The sequence below is a fragment of the Sus scrofa genome, chromosome 8 (genome assembly GCF_000003025.6).
Source record: "Sus scrofa isolate TJ Tabasco breed Duroc chromosome 8, Sscrofa11.1, whole genome shotgun sequence".
In the NCBI taxonomy this organism is placed as follows: Eukaryota; Metazoa; Chordata; class Mammalia; order Artiodactyla; family Suidae; genus Sus; species Sus scrofa.
Window position 1 is genome coordinate 83,569,216 of NC_010450.4, and position 22,634 is coordinate 83,591,849.

At 39.3% G+C, this 22,634-nt stretch overlaps 1 protein-coding gene across 3 annotated transcripts in view; it reads right to left on the minus strand.

Annotated features, from left to right (window-relative positions):
- Nucleotides 14,520-22,634, minus strand: part of HHIP (hedgehog interacting protein) — a 94,634-nt gene continuing 86,519 nt past the window's right edge. Inside the window, exons 13-14 of one of the 3 annotated variants that reach the window (XM_021100665.1) lie at nucleotides 21,144-21,268; nucleotides 14,520-20,309 (exon numbers count right to left, since the gene is read on the minus strand). In XM_021100665.1, the coding sequence (XP_020956324.1) occupies nucleotides 20,295-20,309; nucleotides 21,144-21,268 (140 nt within the window). In that variant the 3' untranslated portion in view covers nucleotides 14,520-20,294. Of the gene's footprint in view, nucleotides 21,269-22,634 lie in introns of all 3 variants that reach the window. The other 2 variants (XM_021100664.1, XM_003129171.6) reach the window with 2 other exon arrangements.

Below are 22,634 nucleotides of genomic sequence, written 5' to 3' on the forward strand. Positions count from 1 at the left end.
TATAGGAGGCTCACGTATTATTAGTCAGCGTTATTCAATTGCTGAACAGTTTTGTACTAGCATAGTTATAGTTGAGAAGGTCTTAGTCAGGGGTTTATGTATTTCTCCCCAAGATTACTCTTAAAACTGAAATTGCAAAGTGGTCCCAGTTGTGAAAGTTGAAACCAGAGTAGGTAATGAAGGCTCTAGGCCTGGTTCACAGGCATCCCGGGCAGTGTAATGTGGCCTGGACAGGCTCCAGATTCTACCTTCTCTGGTAACCTGGGGAGAAACTTACCCTCTTGCCCTTTCAGAGGTGATAGACAGTTAACAGAGTCCTGGCAGCCCTGGAAATTTTGCCTCAAGGTCTGAGGTCAGAGGTGTTTTTCCAGCCCATGCTGGGAAGGTATTCTCCTTCTTACTAGCCTATTGATGCCGCCAATCATTTTAGGAGGTGTTCCATTTGAATAGAAGAAATGACACTTGAGTCCACCCTTTTCCAGGCTGAGGTATCTCTGAGTTATCCAGCCACCTCCCTTCAGGGGTAACTGAAAGGCCACTGGAAATGTTCAAAGATGTGTCTAGACTTCAGAAACTCTGATGCTCCTTGGCCTGGTGTCCATACCAGGGTATTAAGAGCCTGGCTTTCAGGATTTTGAACTTGGCTAGAAATTATCTTATTGAACCATAAGATCTTTCCTTTTTCTTTTTTTCTTTTTTTTCCTTTTTATGGCTGCACCTGTGGCATATGGAAGTTCCCAGGCTAGGGGTCAAATCAGAGCTGCAGCTGCTGGCCTGCACCACAGCCATGGCAACAATGGATCTGAGCCACATCTGTGACCTATGCCACAGTTCACAGCAATGCCAGACCCTTAATCCACTGAGTGAGGCCAGGGATCAAACCAGCATCCTCAAGGACAAAATGTCGGGTTCTTAACCTGCTGAGCCACAATGGGAACTCCAAACCAGAGATATTTCAGTGAATGTTGAAAGGATTAATCTTTTGAAGTATGAAAAAATGCTGAAGATTTTTATATGGTAGTTGCAACTCGATGAGAGTGAAACATTTTTGAAGTGAATATAAACTGTAAACTCTAGATTTGTGGCAAATATATCAAACTCCTTGATCCTTAAGTTGCTGCTTATTAGATTGAAGTTTGAAGACAGTAGTTGAAATCCTTTAGCTCCCCAGAGTCAATCTTGAGAATGCTTTCCTTCTCAAACTTCAGGATGCATCAGAATTTCCTGGAGGGCCCATGAAGACATCGAGCACTGAGCACGACTGCAGAAATTTCTGATCCAGTAGGTCTAAAACTGAAAATTTGCATTATTCATGAGTTCCCAGTTGATGCTGGATGCTGCTGGTCTGGAGACCATGCTTTGGGAACCACTGTGCTAAGGGCATGGGCTGTAGAATCTGGAGTCTATATTAGACTTTTACTATACTACTCATGGTTCTGGACCAGGGTGTTGACATCACACAGAAGCTTTTTAGAAATGCAGAGTCTCTGGCCTCACTCCGGACCTATTGTTTTTGGATCTGCATTTGATAAGATGTCCAGATAATTAGTATGGACAGGAAATATTGAGAAGGGCCACTGTCGAGCTCTCTATGTATGTTTGTCATTATTCAGTAACCTGTGAATTATCCTGGATTCACAGGACAGAAAGCTCTCTGAGTCATGCCTAACTTTCCATTTGAATCCAGCTCTGACTGAATAAAGACCAAGGACTTCTGGAGAATCAGCCTAGCACAATATGGTATAGAGTTTTACTCATCTCTCATGCATGTCTCATCAAAGAGTGGACTGGGACCTATAAAAATGGCCAGCGAACAGATTGAAATGGCTTCAGCACACAAATAAGCTTGCTTTTGTCACAGGAAGCAAAAGCCCAAGGAGAGACTCTTGTTTTTCTGAAATCATCCATGTGGTGATTCCTTTTGGGCCAGAATCTCATGAACCAGGCGGGAGCACCTGGGTGTCTACCTTTTAGCTCCGGCGAACAATTCTATGGAGCAGGACTGTCAAGGCTTCTCTTGGCAGGGCTAGCCGCTGCTCTCCCTGTGTGGAGGCAGGTGTTCAACATCAAATAACACTGCCCCGGACCTGAGCAACCCCGAGAAAAATGTAAATGAAACTAAACAGTTATGATAAGACCCAGTGGACCACCCGGTCCTCCCTGCCCCAATTCATCCGCCCCCCTCCACCTCCCTTCTTTGCTCACAGAGCTGAAAGCCTGGAAGTGTCTTTAGAATTTCAAATGCTGTTTAAAAAACCAGACTCCACAAACTTCAGAAATCAGGTCAGGGACTTCCCATTGTGGCTCAGCAGTAACGAATCTGACTAGTATCCATGAGGATGTGGGTTCAATCCCTGGCCTTGCTCAGTGCATTAAGGATCCAGCATTGCCATGAGCTGTGGTACAGGTCACAGACGTGGCTTGGATCCGGCATTACTGTGGCTGCGGCCGGCAGCTACAGCTCCGATTCTACCCCTATCCTGGGAACTTCCATGTGCTGCAGGTGTGGCCCTAAAAAGAAAAAAAAAAAAAAAAAAAAAAAGAAAGAGAAAAGAAAAGAAAGAAATCAGGACAAATTTATCAAAGGCCCTGGGCACAAAGGACTTTGCCCAGAAGAACCCATCAGGAGATCTAGTGAAGGAACCAGGTGGCAGATTACAGTTGACTAAATGTGCAGATTTGGTTACTGAGTCCAACACTTAGTGCTTCTTTCACAGGTTTGCATTGTTCTAGCAAAGCATCCATTCAACAAGTATATACTCAGTGGTAAGGTCTATGGGAAAATATGAAAGTGAAGCCTCTTGTAGGGGAAATAAATATGAAGATAAAAAATAGCACGCAGGGTCGAGAGTGTTCAGGACCAGATGGCTGGGTCACCCAGGAAACCTTGCAGAGATAAGGGTGCAGATCTCTGAGATAAAGGGCCGTGGCAGTGTAAGCAGAAACTGGGAACTGGGGTTGTTGTGGATGTACTATCTCTCAGTGTCCCTTGATTTTGATTTCCAGCCATCACATAAGCAGTTGGACTACCCTGAGGCCACCAAGCTAAAACTAATCTACCTGGAGAGACCATGAGACTACATGAAGGGGGCTGCTGCCTAGCCAGGCCTGCTGTGACAGCTCCAGTCACCTCCTGACTGCTATTGCAGGAGAGCCTCTGAGCAGATGTCACCCAGCCAAGCCTTTCCTCAATTCCTGTCCTAAAGAAACTTCGAGATATAATCAAATGATTGCTCTTGCTTTAAACCACTAAGTTTTGGAGTGACTCGTTACACAGTCATTGATCAATAGAACAGTTAAGAAAGGAATGAACAGGTCGATGGCATAGAGATCTAGGATCTAGGGCTACTTTAAACAGGGAGACCGCAGAAATCCCATCTCAGGAGGAAGATGTGAAGAGTTTGGAAATGGGCATCCCAGACAAAAGAAAGAAGCCAAGACCTGAAGGGGGGAAAGGACTAGTCACGGTCATGGAAGCCAGCCTGACTGGAATATTGGAAGTAAAGGGAAGAATGAGGGTGGAGATGTAGGCAGGAGACAGCTTTGCAAGGCCTTAGAGACACTGATAGGGGTTTGGGTTTTAGTTAAAGCGTATTAGAAAGTCCTTGGGTGACTTAAAGCTCCTAGCTAACCTTAGTCCATACCTATTATTCCAGCTGCCTTGGTTCCAAAGCTGTCCCTTCACAGGCCACAACTCCCTTAATGCATAAGCATTAATGCAAATAATAGGCTTCCACGTTCACTGGAAACCAAAATCAAGTGACATCAAGAGACAGGACATCTACAACCCAATCACCACTTTCTCTTTATCCTGCCATGGCCCACATCTCCTTCATTCCAGAGACTGGCACCCTCTTTATAAATCCTATACCACTGCCCCAAAGCGGGTGTGCATTCATTGTTTAGCTGACTGTTGAATGAATGCCCAAATGTCAGGATAAATGGATGCCTCAACTCAATTCTTCCATGGAAACTAAAACACATCCTTTGCAAAATGGTCTTCCCCCTTTGACAGCTCCCCCACCACCCCACTTTCTAAAGGATGGAGCCATGACTACCTAGCAGCAGGAAGAAGTCTCCCCTACCCTCTTCTTCCTTTTAAGCAGACATTCCTCCAATGCTGTTTAGTTCTCATTCGAAACATACAGACGTCCTGAGCTCTGCCTGTGTTCCCAATAGGGCCTGGCTAGTCTTCAACAATTATTTATCAATGGATTGGTGGATTGTTGTAAGTGTTCTTAATACTATATCCCTGATGAGTCAGGACTTCCTGGTCCTAATGTCAGGCTTTAGTGTGTAAATGAAAAGAAAGTGTATAGGAAGGAACCCTCTCCCACCCCTTCATCTTCATTCTTTGATTATAGAAATTATGATTCATTAATTATAGAAATTAATGAGAATTCTCTCATAGAAATGTAGGGCTGGGTTTATTTTGGTTTTGTTGTTTCTCAAACTCTGGTACTCAAACTTCCCTTTTAAGTCGATATCTCTTTACATTTGTGTTTAGTGTAGTACATGGATATGAATCTTTTTTTGAAATCTATCGTAGGGGAATCAATTCGGGAAGCACTTTACCGTGGTCTCCTAAAGCAAAACAAGCAGAGGTATAGAGTTCCCTTGTGCCTCTGTGGATTAAGGATCCAGTGTTGTCACTGCAGTCACTCGGGTTGCTGCTGTGGTACAGGTTCGATCTGGGGCCAGGGAGTTTTCATGTGCCCCAGGTGCGGCCAAAAATAAAAGAAAAAACAAACAAAAAAACCAAGCAGAGGTTAAATATTGTTTTAAAACAGACTTCTAAGAGACAAAGCAAGTCCTTCTGCGCAGTGAAACAAGGGAATACAGAGGCCAGTGTTCACATATATCCATGGTGGGATGGGGTAGAAAGTAGGTAAAAAATGTGAGTTCCCATTTAGGATGATATCACAATGCTTTATGAGATAAATGCACAGACCTTCCAGGGTCTCTGTGTTTGATATTCAGCATGCCTTTGAAAAACCCCATGGACTTTGTTTTTACCAAAGTTGGTAACATGGTGAGTGCAGATAGATAACGAGCAAACTTACCAACAAAGCATGATTGCATTGTCGTGTATTAAACTCATCATCAGAAATAAATGTTTGAAAACAAAATGAAAATAAATATTATCATGAACTTGGTTGTCACGTTGTGGGAGGCAACCCAAATACCTAGAAATTCAGAGTGATTAAGTCATTGTAATTTTAATCAGTTTTTTTTTTTTTAAAAAAGAATAGACAAATTGCAGTGAACTCCAAGTTCTCCTTCTTCTTTTCCCTTACCAGAAACAACCAATATGGTCTATTATGCCCCAGAGAGCCTGGGCCAGTTTGGGTTGTTAGACTGCTAACGAATGGTATTTCCATCCATGAAACACCATTTTCAAAGCACTTTCAGTACCTCCTTTCATCTGACGTTTGAAAAATGTGGCAATTATCCGTATGTCCATTTCCTCAAACATGAAATGTGTGTGGAGGATGAGTTCTTCCAAATATTAGTCCTCCAGTGTCTGTTGAATGTGACATTGGAAAGACCACTGGGCAGGGACTGCTGAGATTCTGACTCAGTTTTCACTGTTGGCCCAGCAACTCCATCTCCATGTCATTTTCCAGTCCCAGTTTATCTTGGGCCTCGACTTACGAACACAGATTAATTTACATAGTCATCAATTTATAGTTGTCTAGTTGGAATAGCACATGCCCTTGAGTTACATTCTGAGGTCAAACAGATATAAGAATGGACTTATCGGCCCATCTACCGCATACTCTCTGGCTGAGTCACTTTTTTTTTTTAGGCTGAGTCACTCTTCCTAGAAGAATGCTGTTGCTCGCTTTTCGGCTATCCTTCAAATTCAGGTGTATTTCAGCTTCAGTATCTATTTAGGGCTTTTCCTCTTGCTCATGTCCACAAAAGAAGACAGCATTTAGCTGAATCCTGTAATTCCTTATTCTAACAATTTGGAAGTTACCTTTGAAGGAGTTGGAATGTTGCTACTCAAAGGGGGTCTGTGGGCAGCAACATGGAATGACCTGAGACCTAATTAGAAATGCAGGCTCGCAGGCTCCACTTCATACTTAGGGTATCAAAATTGATGTACCCAAGGTTCCTCAGGTAACTGGTAAGAAAGGACATTCAGGTTTAAGAAGCACTGGCCTAAAAGACAGGGTACTACTTAATAGGGCTGAAAGTTGGCAATCTGGGTCAGGCACAGGATCTGAAGTTGAAGAAATGAACAGCCTTTTAGAGGTTTGGTGATGCCCGCTGTTCAAGGTTTTGGGCACTAGGGGGTGACCTTGGGTTGCACAGCTAAGTGAGCATAGATGGCCCCCACCCACTCTCCAGGAACCAAATGGGCATCTTGAAATGATGTAGAATTAAACTTTTTTGGGGGGTGGGACTCTTGTATTAAGTTTAGTCCAGTTATCACATAATGACTGACATTTATTTAGCATGAACTATGTGCCAAGCATTGTGCTAAGCCTTTTACATGAATGGCTTCATTTAATCCTCAGAGGTACAATTATTGCCCTACTTTAAAGATGAAGAAATTGGGGTCTGGGGAGGTTGGGAAATACATTTACGGTCACACAGCTTCTCCTTCCCTCTATCAACAACCCTCCAGGGCAGGCCTAATAGAGCAACCAACTGTAGTCCCTTTAAACAATTAGAATAGAAGAACAGAGAATTACATTAAAATTTGGTGCATTTTTGATGTGCTTTCTTTGTGAGGCAGGAAAGCAGAGAGGTCATTGCACGGGCTCTAAAATTATTCTGTCCAGCACAGGAGCCATTGCTAAGGATGATTATTGAGCATTTGAAATGTGGCTGCTGTGACTGAAGACACAAGTGTTTAATTTGCTTAATTCTAATTAGTTTACCTTTAAAATCTGCCACTTGGTTGTGTTACTGAAAAGCTTTTAAGTATGTTTGGAACAGCTTAGGTACATGAATCTACTTTTTCAACTATCAAGTATTTTTGATAAAATTTTGTGTCTCAGATAAATGAGGAGTTTGGGATTAACAGATACACACTACTGTATATAAAATAGATAGACAGCAAGAACCTACTGTATAGTGTAGGGAGCCGTATTCAATATCCTGTAATGAACCATAATGGAAAATTATGAAAAAGAATCCAAAAAATATACATACAATGTAGAATCACTGAATAACTTCGCTCTATACCTGAAACCAACACAACATGGTAAATTAACCATACTTTAATTTAAAAATGGTTTAAAAAAATTTTATGTCTGAATGAAGTTACAAGTGTAGCATACACACTGGTGTTCAAAGATTCAGTATAAAAAAGAATGTATGATATTTCCTGAATAATTTATATATTGATTACACATTGAAATGATCATATTCTGGGTACCTGGAGTTATTGAAAATGTACTATGAAAATTAGTTTCACCTGTTTCTTTTTACTTTTCAAATGTGGGCTGCTAGAAAACTTTGAGCGATGCATGTGGTTCACCTAATGTTTGTGTTGGACACTGCTGCTCCAGAGCCAGATGGTTGGGTTCAAATCCTCACTGTACCGCTTAATAGTTGTGGGAACTCTGTGGGCTTCCATTTCATTTGCAAAATGGCATAAAAGTACCTCCCTCACACAGTTGTTGAGAAGGTTAATGAGTTAACATACATAAAGTACTCATTGGGTGACAGTTGCCTGTAGGCCTTTTGTGTCTCTGCAAGACTGGCAAGCAGAAGCACCGAATCCCTTTGTTCTAAACTGTCTTATCAGGGGTGCTTGCATAGCAGACAGCCTTGGAAAAATAGTTGTAGCTTGTGTCTCTAATGCAAAGATCAGGTGGGTTTGCCTACTGTCTATTATAAAATATATGGTCACCCTAAGCTCAAACTTCCTCTTCTGAAACTCAACCCACTACATGTGCGAGTATGATTTGGCCTTTTTTGCATCACCCTATGGGATCTGGGGCTCAGAGAACCAGCTACTGATCATGGCATTGCTGTGAGTAGTAAGCAGTCCTTTGTCTCTGACCCAGGCATCTGGTGTCTTCTGCCAGCATCCATGAAATTGTGGCCGGCTAACCTGTCTGCTTCACTAAGTAGTGTGGAATCTCAGCCTCTTCACAGTTTTTGATGGTTCTTAGAATAGGTGCCTGGCACATAGCACTGTGTGTTAGCTATTATTACTACTGCCTCCTGACTTCCATTTAATTTAGCTGAATCACTACTGTCTTGTGCCTTTTATGTCCACTTCCACTTAGAGCGAGAGCTTTTTCTTATTGTCTCTTGGGTTTTTTTTTTTATTATTAATTTTTTTAAAAAAATTGAATTGTAGTTGATTTACATTGTGCTAGTTTCAGAAGTACAGCAAGTTGATTCAGTTATATGTATTACATATATATCTTTTCTTTGTCAGATTCTTTTCCCTTATAGGTTTTACAAGATATTGAGTATAGTTCCCTGTGCTACACAGCAGGGCCTTGTTGTTTATGTATTTTATATGTAATGGTGTGTGTATGTTAGTCCCAGTCTCCTAATTTCCCCCTCCTCCCTTTCTCCATTAGCAACCATGTTTGTTCTCTGTCTTCAGTATGCTCTCTTTGGACCTCTGGCATTCCCACTGGCTGTGCCTTATTGCTTACCTATCATGGTGGCTTCAGGTTGCATGAAGTGAAATTGTTAGAGCTGAATCTTATGGCTCAGGCTAATGGATTTTGTTTTCTCTCTCTAAATATTGTTTCGTACTGCACCGAAATTCTTCACCTCCAGGAGAATTTTCTGGAACTAAATACTGAGTCACATCATGCACTTTACGCCCCTAGTTCCTCTGACTATACTTTCTCTAATACAGATGACAGTTTGACACAAGACAAGTGTCAGCCATCCACCTTCTCTCCACCAACAATTCTGTGCATCTAATGCTACTTCTTCACCTGTGTACACTCAGAGATGAGCTTACACATGATCACTGTACATATGCATAATAGATTGTGACTTTACTATAAAACGATACCCAGAGTTAAGCATTTTATTGGTTTTGGTCAAAGGCCAATGTAAAATATTTTAGAGCAAAGAGTATGTACAATTACTACGTGGAATAAGCTACAGGATCAAAACAGAACAAAGTTGAAGGGAATGTGAAACATTTCATTGTGAATGAAAGGGATAATCACACAAACACATCATCAGAATGTTTTAACTGAATTCTCTGAGTTGCCTTTAGCTCTGGTTTTAAAAGTAGCCAATATAAAAAGATATTTATTTTTATTTATTTATTTTATTTTTTGTCTTTTCAGGGCCATACCTATGGCATATGAAGGTTCCCAGGCTAGGGTTGAATCGGAGCTGTAGCTGTTAGCTTGCACCAGAGCCACAGCAACACAGGATCCAAGCTGCATCCGCGACCTACACCACAGCTCACTGCAACGCCAGATTCTTAACCTACTGAGTGAGGCCAGGGATCAAACCCTCATCCTCATGGAAACTAGTTGAGTTCATTACTGCTGAGCCACAATGGGAACTCCAGACACCTTATTTTTATATTGGCAACTTAAACTTAATTAAAATTAAGTAAAATTAAACATTCGGTTCCTCCAGCTGCTCCAGCCACAGTTCAAGTGCTTGATGGCCTATGGGGCTCATGGCTACCATATTGGACTGTGCATATATAGTACATTTCCATCATCACAGAAAATTCCATTGAAGAGCCCTGTTCTCACATTGCATAGATGTTTGAATCAGAGAGTAAGTATTGTTCTCTAGCAAACAGCACTGAAATTTGCTTCCAAGGTATTTTGGACATAATTCTAAATATGTTTACAATTCTGAGGAATCTGATTATACCTTGGTTTTAAGATAAAGATATAAAACTTTATCTCTAAAAGTTCAGCACAACACAGAACTCATTTTCTATTTTGTAAAGGGTTGTATCTTCAGTTAAATCTATTTGCTCATTGTGGGAGTTCCTGTAGTAGTTCAGTGGTTAACAAATCTGCCTAGCATCCACTAGAAGACAGGTTCTATCCCTGACATTGCTCAGTGGGTTAAAGATCTGGCGTTGCCATGAGGTGTGGTGTAGGTTGTAGACACGGCTTGGATCTTGCATTGCTGTGACTATGGTGCCAGCCAACAGCTACAACTCCGAGTCAACCCCTAGCCTGGGAACCAACATATGCCATGGGTGCAGCCCTAAAAGAAAAAAAAAAAAAGAAAAAGAAAAATTCTATCAGCTTGTTGTGATATTTTCCTTTTTAAATATCTTCTCTTGATAGAAATCCAGTTTATTGTTGCATACATATATTTTTTTATGGTGCCTATTGCTTTAACAACCCAGTTGAAGTTTATTTTGAACAGATAGAGGAACTGCAACATACGTAAAAATATTGTATTTGTTTGTGTGATTATGATGCTCTTGCAGCTGTAGTAACAACAGCAAGCAGGTCCAGTATCATAAGGGTAAGTGACTGCCAGGTACAAATATTTACTGTGCTGTTCTGCATTCTACTCAACTGAATGCAAGCCTGGAAGGAAGATATAGGACATACCATTGTTTCCTTTTTGGTGACAGAAAGCCCTGTTCCCATCAATAGTCTTTTCCAGTATGACTGTCCTGTCCTCGAAATGAGAACAGTCTATAAACTGTCCTTTAGATCTTTGCTCTTCAAACTGTGGCCCAGGAACCAGCATTAGCATCACTTGGGAATTTGCACAGAGACACTGAATCTCAGGCAGCCCCACCCCCAACATACTGAATTAGATTCTGTATTTTGACAAAGTCCCCAGGTGACTGGGAGCACACTGAAGTTTGAGAAACCCTTCTTTAGACACTGAAAATGAGACCTCAGTGTGTCTGATGTCATTTCCGGGGCACGATGTTTGTGGGTTGAATTGTATCTCCCCTCAAAGTGCCTGTGTTGGGGTTCTAACCCTCAGTACCTCAGCATGTGTTCTTACTTAAAGACAAAGTCTTTACAAAGGTAATTGAGCTAAAAGGAGATAATTAGGGTGAGTCCTCATCCACTGTGACTGGTGTTCTTATAAAAAGAGGAAACCTGGACACAGAACCGTGTATGAAAGGAAGAATAAGTGAAGACACAAGGAGAAGATGCCGTCTACAAGCCAAGGAGAGGAGCCTGGACCGGATCCTTCCCTCGTAGCCCTCAGAAGAAACCAATTCTGCCAATACCCTGATTTGAGACTTCCAGCCTCCACAATTATGACGCAAAACATTTCTGTTGTTTAAGCCACCCAGCCTGAGGTAATTTGTTAGGGCAACCCCAGGACATGTGGTTATGCTTCTGTCTGTATTAGGACTTGTCTGCCTTTTAGATGGTGTCTACCGCCAAGCATTTATGCCTTTGAATCTCCCCAGAATGTGGTGTCTGTCAGTCAGGTGGGGTGCCTGTAGCACCCCTCTTGGGACCACAGCTCATGGAAAAGACAATTATGTTTCTAACAGTTAGGAAACTAGATATTAAGGATCCTGGAGAGAGGGGCAGCCTCCTTGTTACAGTGAGAGTCTTCAGAGAGTTCCCATTTTGGCTCAGTAGGTTTCAGTAATATCCATGAGGATGCAGGTTGAATCCCCAGCCTCGCTCATTGGGTTAAGGATCCAGCATTGCCACAAGCTGTGGGTAGGTCATAGGCTCGGATCTGGCATTCTTATGGCTGTGGTGTAGGCCAGCAGCTGTAGCCCTGATTCAACCCCTAGCCTGGGAACTTCCATATGCCTCGGGTGCAGCCCTAGAAAGCAAACGAAAACAAAAACAAAACAAGCAAACAAACAAAACAGTGAGCTTCTTCAGCACAGAGAAAATCATGGCCATAGATCAGAGAATGGTTTAGAAATTTAAAGCGAGAACTGCAAGAGACACCAAAAGATTTGAGAATGAACCAGACTGAGGTGGGAGGAACAGAAGAAGGAAGTTCAGAGGGACACATTCAAGAAAGCAACAAAGAACCACAGGGTGGGAGGGGAGGAGGCTGGGCAAGTGGAGAAAAATGAGTAAGAGTCTTTTCGAATTATTTTGCCATCACAGATGAATGATACAGAGCAGTTAATGGACTCCTTCTTATCCCAGAGGTGCAATTTCTAATCTGTAGTTCCCACAGATCCTGGGATTCAGGATAGCTAACAAGACCTGTCAGAGCTGGAAGGAACCTAAGCCTCTTGTTTTACACATCGGGAAACTGAGTTTCCAGTGCACTGAGCGCCTAGCGCAGAATCACCCTGCTCAGCAGTTGGAGAAACAAGCCCAGGGCCCACATCTCGCAGCCCTAGCCCAGGGCTCCTGCCAGCGCACCTGGCACACATGACTTTGGGTAGCTGTCGATCACAGAACAGAGTGTCTGTGATTATCTAACTTGCTTTACATGAAGCACATGGATTTTGCACCAAGTAGTTGTAAGGCTATAAATATGTCAGAGGGATCTGATGACATCTTATTAAATTACAAGAGTGAGCTCAAGTAGTTTCTGATGTGGGCATAGTCCCAAGAGGAATGAGTTTTATAGTCAAGTTCCACCCAGGCTTCTCCCTCCCTCTCCTGGCCCCCTCCTTTCCCCTTTTAAATTGTTTGTTTTAATCAGAGAAAATGTAAATTATGAAAATACAGAAGAAATATTGCATTCAAATTCCTTTTTCCCCCCTTTGATGCTTTTGTTTCTTTGACTGATGGTAGAATTTAATCTTCAGAGAGACCTTTTTAGGTCTGTTCTCCAAATAGAAAAAAAAACAAGACGTATTCTTTTCTGAGGAGATAATCAGCATGACTGCTATTGTATGTTGTACACTCAGTGGAGACACTTCATTAGTCTATAAAATTCTGAAACAAAAATGAGTGTAAAAAAGTAACTTCATAGAACTTGCTCTCACATTAGCTGTCAGACTCCTGAACTCACTGGAGACTGACAGGTTTAATAGTACAAATGTGAGCTATGAAAATTCTTAGTGACAACTGTGGGAATGGCCTTTTCCATTGGCAGCTGCCTGAGTAGTTGAAGGGTTCTGTATCGGGTTTGGAGGTAAGAGCCCTCTGACCACATCTTGCTGTGATCACATTGGGATTCCAGGTGATGGTTTTTTAAGGCGACCTCCTAAAGGAGACCTCATCCTGTCCCTTTGTAAATGCCATCCTGCACTCTCTCTTCTCGCCTGAGTCTGTCACTCTCATTAATATATGATCAATTAGGATCTTAAAGAGGGAAACAGAAAGTACTTCCAGTGTTTACCTCAAAGGGAATTTAATTTGGGAGATTGATTGCATTGGTGACAGAAGAGCTGAGAAGCCAATCAAGGGACAGTGAAGGTACCCAGAGAGATTACTACTATCAGGAAAAAAAAATTTCCATCTCTAGGCTGTCATATACATATTATTATTTTTTACTTTTTAGGGATGCACCTGTGGCATATGGAAGTTCCCAGGCTAGGGGTCGAATGGGAGCTGTATCTGTGACCTACACCACAGCTCGTGGCAATGCCAGATCCTTAATCCACTGAGCTAGGCCAGAGATCAGACACGCATCCACATGGATACTAGTTGGGTTCCTAGCCTGCTGAGCCACAGTGGGAACTCCTATATACTTATTATTATTATTTTCCTTATGGCAGATATGCAGGAGCTGCTCTACGTATGTCAGGGATTCTAGAAGTAGAAGGCAGACTTAGTCTGGATGGAGAGACCAGGCATGCATAGGAAACAGATTGTGATTAAGGGCTAAGCTGTTAGGACAGATTCTGGAAGGGCTGTCCTTGAGGGAGAGAGACCTCTAGTGCTTTCTGGACCATTGAGAAGTGAGCCAAGGGACACTTTTCATGGTGTCACTTTCCCTAATTTAAAACCTCTCTAGAGTTTAGGATTCAGTCTGTGAATAAGCACCTGTAACATTTTTTATACTCTTGGCAACAATCACCTCTTAGAGAGAAAGAGCATCTCCTTTCAATGAGTCAGAGATATGTTTGTTCAGGAAGAAAGGAGATAGAGATGAAAGCATTTTGCTCTTCTTAAGAATGTTGGCAGATTTAAAATTCGTGTTCAAAATATCATGGCTGACCTTATACAAATAACCTTGATGGGGGTAACTGAAAGCAAAATGGCAAGATCAACCAAGTTATAAGGTATCTGCAGTCACCTTTTTCTTGTCTCTCTCTTTCCACATGCTTCTTCCCTTCAATTTGGACACTCATTACTCTTAATTGCTCTTTTACATTCTTCACTTATTAATTCTTACTTGGAAGGATCAGATTTAAGTCATTTGCAGCTAGAATAAATTGAAGCCAGTATAACATCTTATGGCTGCCTACTATTTGTATGTGATGAAACTGCCTTATGCCTTAACATTGGCATATATTTGGGGGAGTAAAATTTTAAAATTAGAATGTGAAAAATGACAAAAGGCAAGAATATTTTGAACACATAGTTTGGGTATAGAATATTTAAAAATAGTGTTTATATGGCCAGTATAGATACTTAGGAAGAACTTTTTAAAATGCTAAAATAAAAAAAGAATTTTAAAATAGCACATGTACATCGGGTCATAAGATAAAGTTTAATACATTTGATCATGTTAAAGGACACAAAACACAGCCAATCTAACCAAATTTCAGGCATGCATTTACATAAATATATTAAATTAAGAAAAGAAATTATACACTTAAACATCCTTTTCACCTAAAATCAGTAAATCCACAGATCAACAATAAAAACCAATTCTCTCCATTTATCACTTCAAGATACAATTGTTCTATTTTAAAGATAACACAAATACACTTGTTAGAATTTATATGCATTATACATATATTATATATTACATAGATAGTGTGTATACATATGTCGTGTTTGTACAGATAGATAAATATATATACATGGGTGTGTGCACACATACAGATACACACAGATGTACTTTAGGCCATCTGTACTAGTACTGCTGGATTTTGATATTGAGCTGAATTGGAGCTAGTTGGATGTGATTATTGTCTTTTGCTTCAAACACGTTCATCATATCCATTGGGCTCACAATCCCCCATTGTAAACATCCTTGCCTTTTCCATAGCACATAATCACGCTGGGCACTTCAATAAATATTTGTTGAATTAATGGATGGATGGATGGTTGAATAATAGAAGACCAATCAAAGAGACCTGAATATTATAGTAACTTGGTTAAGTAAATCAGATTAATTCAAATTTAGAAGGATTATCTGAGCCAGCGACTTTGCATGTTACTTTTCCAGAAGAACACTTATAGAGATTCCAACTAGTACATATATTAACTCTGCTCCCTCAAATGTGTACCCACTTTCATTAATTGTTCCCACAGCTTCTGCCTCTTATTAACAGAAATTCCAGCAAAGTATCTTCTGTGAGTAAAGTTATGGACAAATTACCCTAATTGTCAACAATCGAAAGGAAAACGAACAACTAGGAAAACCAAAATGTGTTAGAAGAATGATGAAGTTAACCATTCTTTAAAACTGGACAAAATTACTCACGAATAAAGGCAGGAAAGATAAGGGGTGTTCTTTACAGATTTATTTATGCTTATTAATTATAATGACTTGCTGTTGTTTCATTTTAGAGGGGTTTCTTTTAAATAAATAGTCTTCTTTAGCATGTCCTAGGGAATCAAGCTCCAAAAATTCCACGGTACCTCAGTATCATTTATCTCGTTACTACATTGTTCTTGGTAAATTGCATGTCCAAAAAGTGTCCTATGAATATAATGATATATGGGAAATACCTGATATCTTATAAGGTTGTCAATTTGATTTCTCAGTAATAGTATTATGAAGAGAACGCATTAATAATGTGTTAATAGATTAGGTTCTACTATACATAAACTCTTAATTTACTCTATGAAAGTCATTGTTTCTGGTTTTAAGAATGTAAGGTAAAGAAATATCCAGCATATCTTTTGGGCATAGACTGCACCAATCTGATCCCATGTTGTTCTATGTGAATGAAAACTCTTGGCTAGTTATTTTTAAGTGCAAAGGGAAATGTACAAGAATTAGTTTCTAACTGTGAAGACAGAGCTTATTTTCTATTTAGCCATTATGACTTTTCTGTTGCTGTTAATGTTCTGTTCTTTCTATCCTGTGTGCTAAAATTTTTTTTTTTTACTTGAAAGATTATAGTCAGTTGAGATAACTCACCAAACATGTGTTTTAATTTGCTTGTATATGTATACACATATTTTGGTTTTAGGTAATACATGATCTATATATGTGAAAAAACATGCTGACTGAAATGTGATGTCTGACTTTGTGACATACATAAGGTGTAACTTTAGAATTCATGTTGAATTGATATCTTTTTTTTTTTATGTCTCTGTGTATTCTGGCTTTAAAAAAGCAGTGACAAATTTTATGCCTGAAGTTTTATGTCAATACAAGGGATCATTATTTTTTACTTCTTTCAACCAACTTAGAGATGACCTATAAAAAAGAAAGCAAGGTAAATAATAGGCATATCTTGGGCTCACATTTAAGGGAGAATTTAGGAAAAGAGCTAATCTGATAAATGAGTAAATCCCTTCATAGCCACTAGGAAACAACGACAATGATCAAGAAGAAAATGGCACATTTTTTCATGCTCTCATGAGGACACTGTACTCTCCTAATCAGTTATTTTAAGGTAGTTTTCAAAACTCAGGAGTAGTAGAGAGAGAAGTAATGGAAATGCTTCTATTCTTAGGTTTCCCACCTTCTTTGCTACCATACTGATAACTGGAGGCAAGACTGATTTGTGTTGATGTGATGAAGAGAAAGAAAGGTAAGAGAACAAACCTATGTTTCTTTAGGATATTCTAAAGAGGCGCTTTCTAAAGGTATTGCCAGTAGTCACAGTAACAGGCCCACTAACTTCCTAAGGGTAATAAAGAAATAGGTACATTTTCTGGGCATGGAACTTCGGTATGAGTTCTCTATAAGTTCAAGTCTCATCCCAGGAGTGGTGAAAAAATATTCTGAAATCTCCATTGAGAAACTGCTTATTTTTCCCTCAGATATTTGGAATAATTGTCTTTAAAATAGACTCTGTAGAGATGGTTGTTGCTTGAATAGGAGATGGCAACTAATTTTCCCTGCTGTTCACTTGTGTTCTTGACTGGGATAGTCTTTGCTGTAGCCAAGATGAAACCCCAGCAGAACTGGAACAACCAGGCTGGTTGTCTTTTATGGTTTTTGTTATTTCTGATTGAAATAAGTCAGTCTAGTATGTTCACATTTGTCTACTGTTCTTTATGATATAGAATTTGAGCAATTGTGGTACTAGGAGGGGATCTTTTTCAAGAGAATAAAGAAAAGATCATAGCCAGCAAAATCAATAGCAGCCTGCCCCCAGACATCTTTATTATGGGTGTACTGAGGACATATCTGTTTAGTCAAACCAATGGAAATATAGGAGGAGAGAGGTTAAGAGGAAGAAGGAGATATGGGGTCAGTGGGGAGGGGAGAAGAAAAGAGATAGTATTAAAGACAAAGAGACAAAGATAGATAATACTATCGTGGATGATATTCTATAGAGACACTCAGAAACTTTAATTTATTAATCAAATGCCTATGATATACCTCATTTTTCCTCTTAAAAATGTATGTTTAGGTCCTCTTTTGTGTTACAAACCCCCAAAGTTAGACTAATAAAAGTTTAAAGCCTACTTCAAAGATGCTAGATATAGCATCTAACCATAGCTCCTACACCTCATGTAGTTTGTTTAGTTTATGATTTGGAGATAAAAACAATATCCAAAAAATGTTAAAAATTGTTAGTACATTATCATGTAATTATTTTCAAAGAAATAAGTAGTGAAGAAGTACCTGCTCTGAAGTATGTAAATGAAAAAGAGAATGGTTTTCTATTTAGGTTGTATGTCCACATTGTATGAAATAGTCCATTAATTAGAAAACTTCTGAGTGTTCTTTGTGATAAAATAAAAGATATTTTTTACAACAGCCACATTGAAACAAAATTCCAAAAAGAAAAGGTATGGATGGAAGTACTTTTTACTATCACTCAAGTTTCTTAAGTCTTCCTTTCTTTCCACTTTTATGGTGTGCCAATTCAGTTTTCTTCTTATTACCTTAAATAATTGGCAAGAAAAATGAAGTTCTACTAACGAGAACAAGAGTTTGACAAAAGTGGTGGCAGAAAGTTTTTTTCTCAACTCTATATAAACCACCATAACGGCATTTCACATTAAATTGACACCCAAAACTTAAGCTCTAGAATGGACAAAGGGTAATAACCCACATTTTTCTGTTTACTTTATCTCATACATCAGCATTCTTAGCAAGGACATTTTTCTTCCATTCTGATTGTGTGCTTTTTGAACCCAGTAGATGTTGCCATTCATGTGATAAAACAAAATTTCCCTAGCTCATACTTTTTAACCAATTCCTACTTGCCTCTCAGTATAAATCATTTAAGATAATTCTCCAGTCATATATTTTAAAAATCTGCTTGAAAAGAAAGGTCAAAAAAATTTTTTTTGAAATGAGTACTGAGTTTAGAATATGCAGCTATTAATTAGCCATTGCTATTTACTTCTCTCCTAAGAATAGAAAGAAATGACTCTAATGACTTTCTTTGCTGGGGTTTAATATTCTGGATCTTGTTATTTTAGTGACTCACACAAGAAAGGCAATGATACCTGGGGTACATATGTTTTTCTAAGTAGTCTGAAACTCTTTCACTTGGGAAAGAATTGTATAAAAAATTGTGTCTGGTTAATTTAATATGGATATTTTTAAGTAGAAGAACAAATGGCAATAGAACACCTTTTCTTTTGGAAAGATTCTTTTGGGAAAGATGGAAAGATTAAAGATGTAAGAAGAAACGCTGTGTCTTTCAGATTTTGCTGATTATATAGCAGTATCCTTATTGTTTTCAGTGAAACTATGAACAGGAGAATGTGTAATAAAACTGCACAATTTGACAGATTTAGACAGCTGGCTCCCTCACAAGAAGTTCACATTTTGTTAATGTCACCCACGTTGAATAAGAGACGATTAGATGGTAAGGTCCATTTACAAAAATGGTTGTCAGGACATTTTTTTTTTTTAATTGTAAAACTTTCTGTGATGGAATTCAGTAAAAGGGCTATGAAGAGAAAGCAACGGGAACAAAAGACCGCTATTAACCTACAGATGCAGGCTACTGCAGGGTTCACTGCAAGATTTGTCACTCTGTTGGGCCAATGAAGTGTTAGTGTGACTAGAAGGGACCACCCCTTTTCTGGGGTAAGAGGGCAATTTGGTCTCCATGCTCATTTAATCCTGAGACTTCTTTGAATAGACTGTCAATTGAATCTAAATTGTGCAAAATTATGCATGCACTTTTTAATGCAGGCTATTGTTCACTAAGCACTGCACCAAGATTTGTCAACCCATTTCCATTTGGCATGAGGTCACTTGAAACTTAAGTAATCATATATGGAAGACAAGAGCAGTGTACTTAACCAACCTTGCCACATTGTGGTTTCTCACTGTGCTTCAATTGCAAAAGCTTTAAAACAATAGAGAAACACTAGCTACAAGATTTTATTTTAGCCTTTTAATTGAGGCTCCTATTCCCAAAGGTAAGGAGCACGTTTGGGAAGTCAGTGTGTGTGCATAATGTGGCCTGCGCTCAACTATTTAGATTCCGGAGGAACAGATGTTTAGAGAACGACAACCTATAGTGGGTGCCCACGTGTCATGAGCCGATGTTTTTTCAGTAGTGCAAAGAGGCCTTATAATTTTGTTATAGTCCAAATGTGGCAGACTGGCCTCAAAAACCAGGAAGAAAAACGTCTACCAGACTTTTTGCAGTTTTAAGTTAGAACATGACATTTCTTGAAAAACCTGAACAGAGCATTTACAGAAAATTTATTCATACATGAACCAAAGAGGATTTTCATTGAGTTCCAAAGGAACGTATACATTAAAAGTCATATCTGGCAAGAATGATCATATGAAAAATTTGTACAAGTGACAGCTTACATAGCCAAGGTTTGTTAAAAACGAGTGAACTCTTCTCCAGTGAGGTTCGATTCAGTGTGAAACCTGAAACATTTGAATCACAGATACTCTGACAGTCTTGCTATGGTGAAAAGCACTTTACAAATGTTTAATGCTGGAATTTTATAAAGATTGGTTGTTTTCTTGCTTTTTCATCCGTCATTAATGATTACATGTTGGCACAAGGATGCATTGCTAGATTAGATCCACAGCACATTAAAGACTGTTTGCTTTCTCACTCCCCTTCTTTCCAATTAGGTTGGTGAAAAAGGTAACTTTAGTATTTTACAGGACAGGGTAAAGGTGTTTCATCTAGGTGATGTCTATATTATAAAAATAAAATAAAAAATATAAATACGTAACACAAACCCAGTGCCTACTGTTAAATAATTATACAATAAAAGCAGACTTTTTAGGAAGACTGGTTTTAGAATATGCTGTTATGATTTAATTATAAAACACTTGAAAACAATCTTGAAGTTAAGCTAGAGTAACCAAATTGCTCCACCAATAAAAAAGGCAAGTGGGTAACATTCTGCAATTGAATACATTGGTAAGAATGAAGATTACAATTTTACATCAAGTTGCCCACTGAGAAATTCATCAGGGAGTTCTGAAATATTCTCTCATATTATAATTCTTTAATATAAAAATATGGCCTTTTTAATTAAATTCATCAGATTGCACAGTAATGTTTTAAAACTCCATTGAAGTTGACTTTAGTGACTACAGACAGAAAATTCCTGGGACGTCAAATAACATCTTCTGGTGACATAAAAATTCCGTTATCAATTTACAATGGAATTTCCGGGGAAATTACTCTGCACAAGGAAATGTATATTTTAAAAACCCATCTGTTATGCAACCACACGCATAGGGGTTGTGAGTATGTGTGTGTGTGTACGTGCATATGTGAACAAACGTGCCAATATACACACACAGGACCTGTACAACTTGGGAAATGACTTTCAAATTAATCAAAGAAAATGAAATCACAGGAGTGTGTAGCAGGATAATAGTCGTTCTTTTTAATGACGGGATAAAAAATAAATGCCCATTGGAAAAGAATAGTCAAACAGTCCCAGAAACTATACAATGTAACTTGTTAGATCCAGCAAATAAGATGTCATGTCAATGATCTGATCAAGAATACCTGCCCTGGTCACTCTGCGGAGGTTTCTATCCACTTGTTCACATTGAGGACCAAGATATCCTTTCTTACAGAGGCACTTGTTGGGTCTAACACAGACACCGCCATGGCGACATGCTGGCTCACATTTTGCTGGGAGGAAAAAGAGCAGTAAAATCACACTCCATTCAGTAAGTCAGAATCACTGAATATGAGGCTGCTGAGTAAGCGAAGGGAGAGGAAGAAGGAGGAAGCCAGTCCCACCATGATCCAAAAGACAACATACACAAGGAAAGAAGGTTTTCAGACTTCCAGCTCTCTGGGGTCCAGAACACAGCAGACAATGGGAAGCATTTCTAGAGAAGCAGGTCAACCAGAGATGCAGAAAGCATGGGAAACAACCTCAATCCCTTGCACAACTGTTTGAAATAAGGATGTCAGTTCTTTTAAACCTCTGCTTCCCTAGGGCATCCCCAACAGAGGGCCTTCTGGGTAGCTCTGTTTCCATCCCTCCAGAGCAGGACCTCATGGTGGGTAGGGCGTGGCCAGAGAGAAAAGTCAGTTTCCAGCATCACCAGAGCAACATTAGGAAATGGTCAGTTCTTGATTTTGGTTGGAGGGAGGATCCACCACGTGGATTCCCTTGGATTCTGCCCCTTCTCTGCCACAAGGGGTGCATGGCATATGCCTCACCTCTGATCACTCCCTGAATGAAGCCCCTTCTTGGGGGTCCAGGCGGTTGGCCAGCAAAAAATGTTCTGAGTTATCCTTTTCAGGGCTATTCTACAGCACAGCGTCTTTTCATTAAAGAATGTGTAACACTACAATAGAGGTAGGGAATGTGAAGATTTATAGCTAAAATGAGATGAAGACATAAAATTGGGTATATAACTTAATTGTATCTTACTGACAGGATGAATCTAGGGTGTGCAGCCACTTAGACTCAAATTCCTTGAATATATGTCCTTATACTTTTAGAGGACAGGGTTATTTTAATTTTAACCTTTTCCTACACATTATTCAAAATCGAGGGGTCTGTGGTTCATATATGGGAAAGAAAGAACAAGGAGGAAGAAAATATACTAAAATAGTCTTTTAAATCTATGGGAGATGAGTAAACTTTGTGAGTATATGAATAAAGTTCTTGCTTGAGTCAAAAATACCACAAATATGTTACTTTTATAAAATGGTCCTTGTTTGTCTTATATATCCAAAGTATTTAAATTGATTTAGTGGAAAGATTGAAGTACTTTATTGAAATATAACTTCATATGAATTGGAAGAATGTCTATTTTCATCTATAGCACATATTAATGTCTATTATGGTATGTATCATGCCACCTAAATTCAAAATTATCTGCTTATCCTCAATTTAACATACTGCTACTAGAAAGCACTCAATAAATACTTATCTGATGAGGTGACTTAAGAGATTAGGCAAAATATAAGTAAGGAATAAAATAGAATGGACACTATATAAAAGAAGCAGAGAGAATAGATATTGTCAGGCATCAAAGGA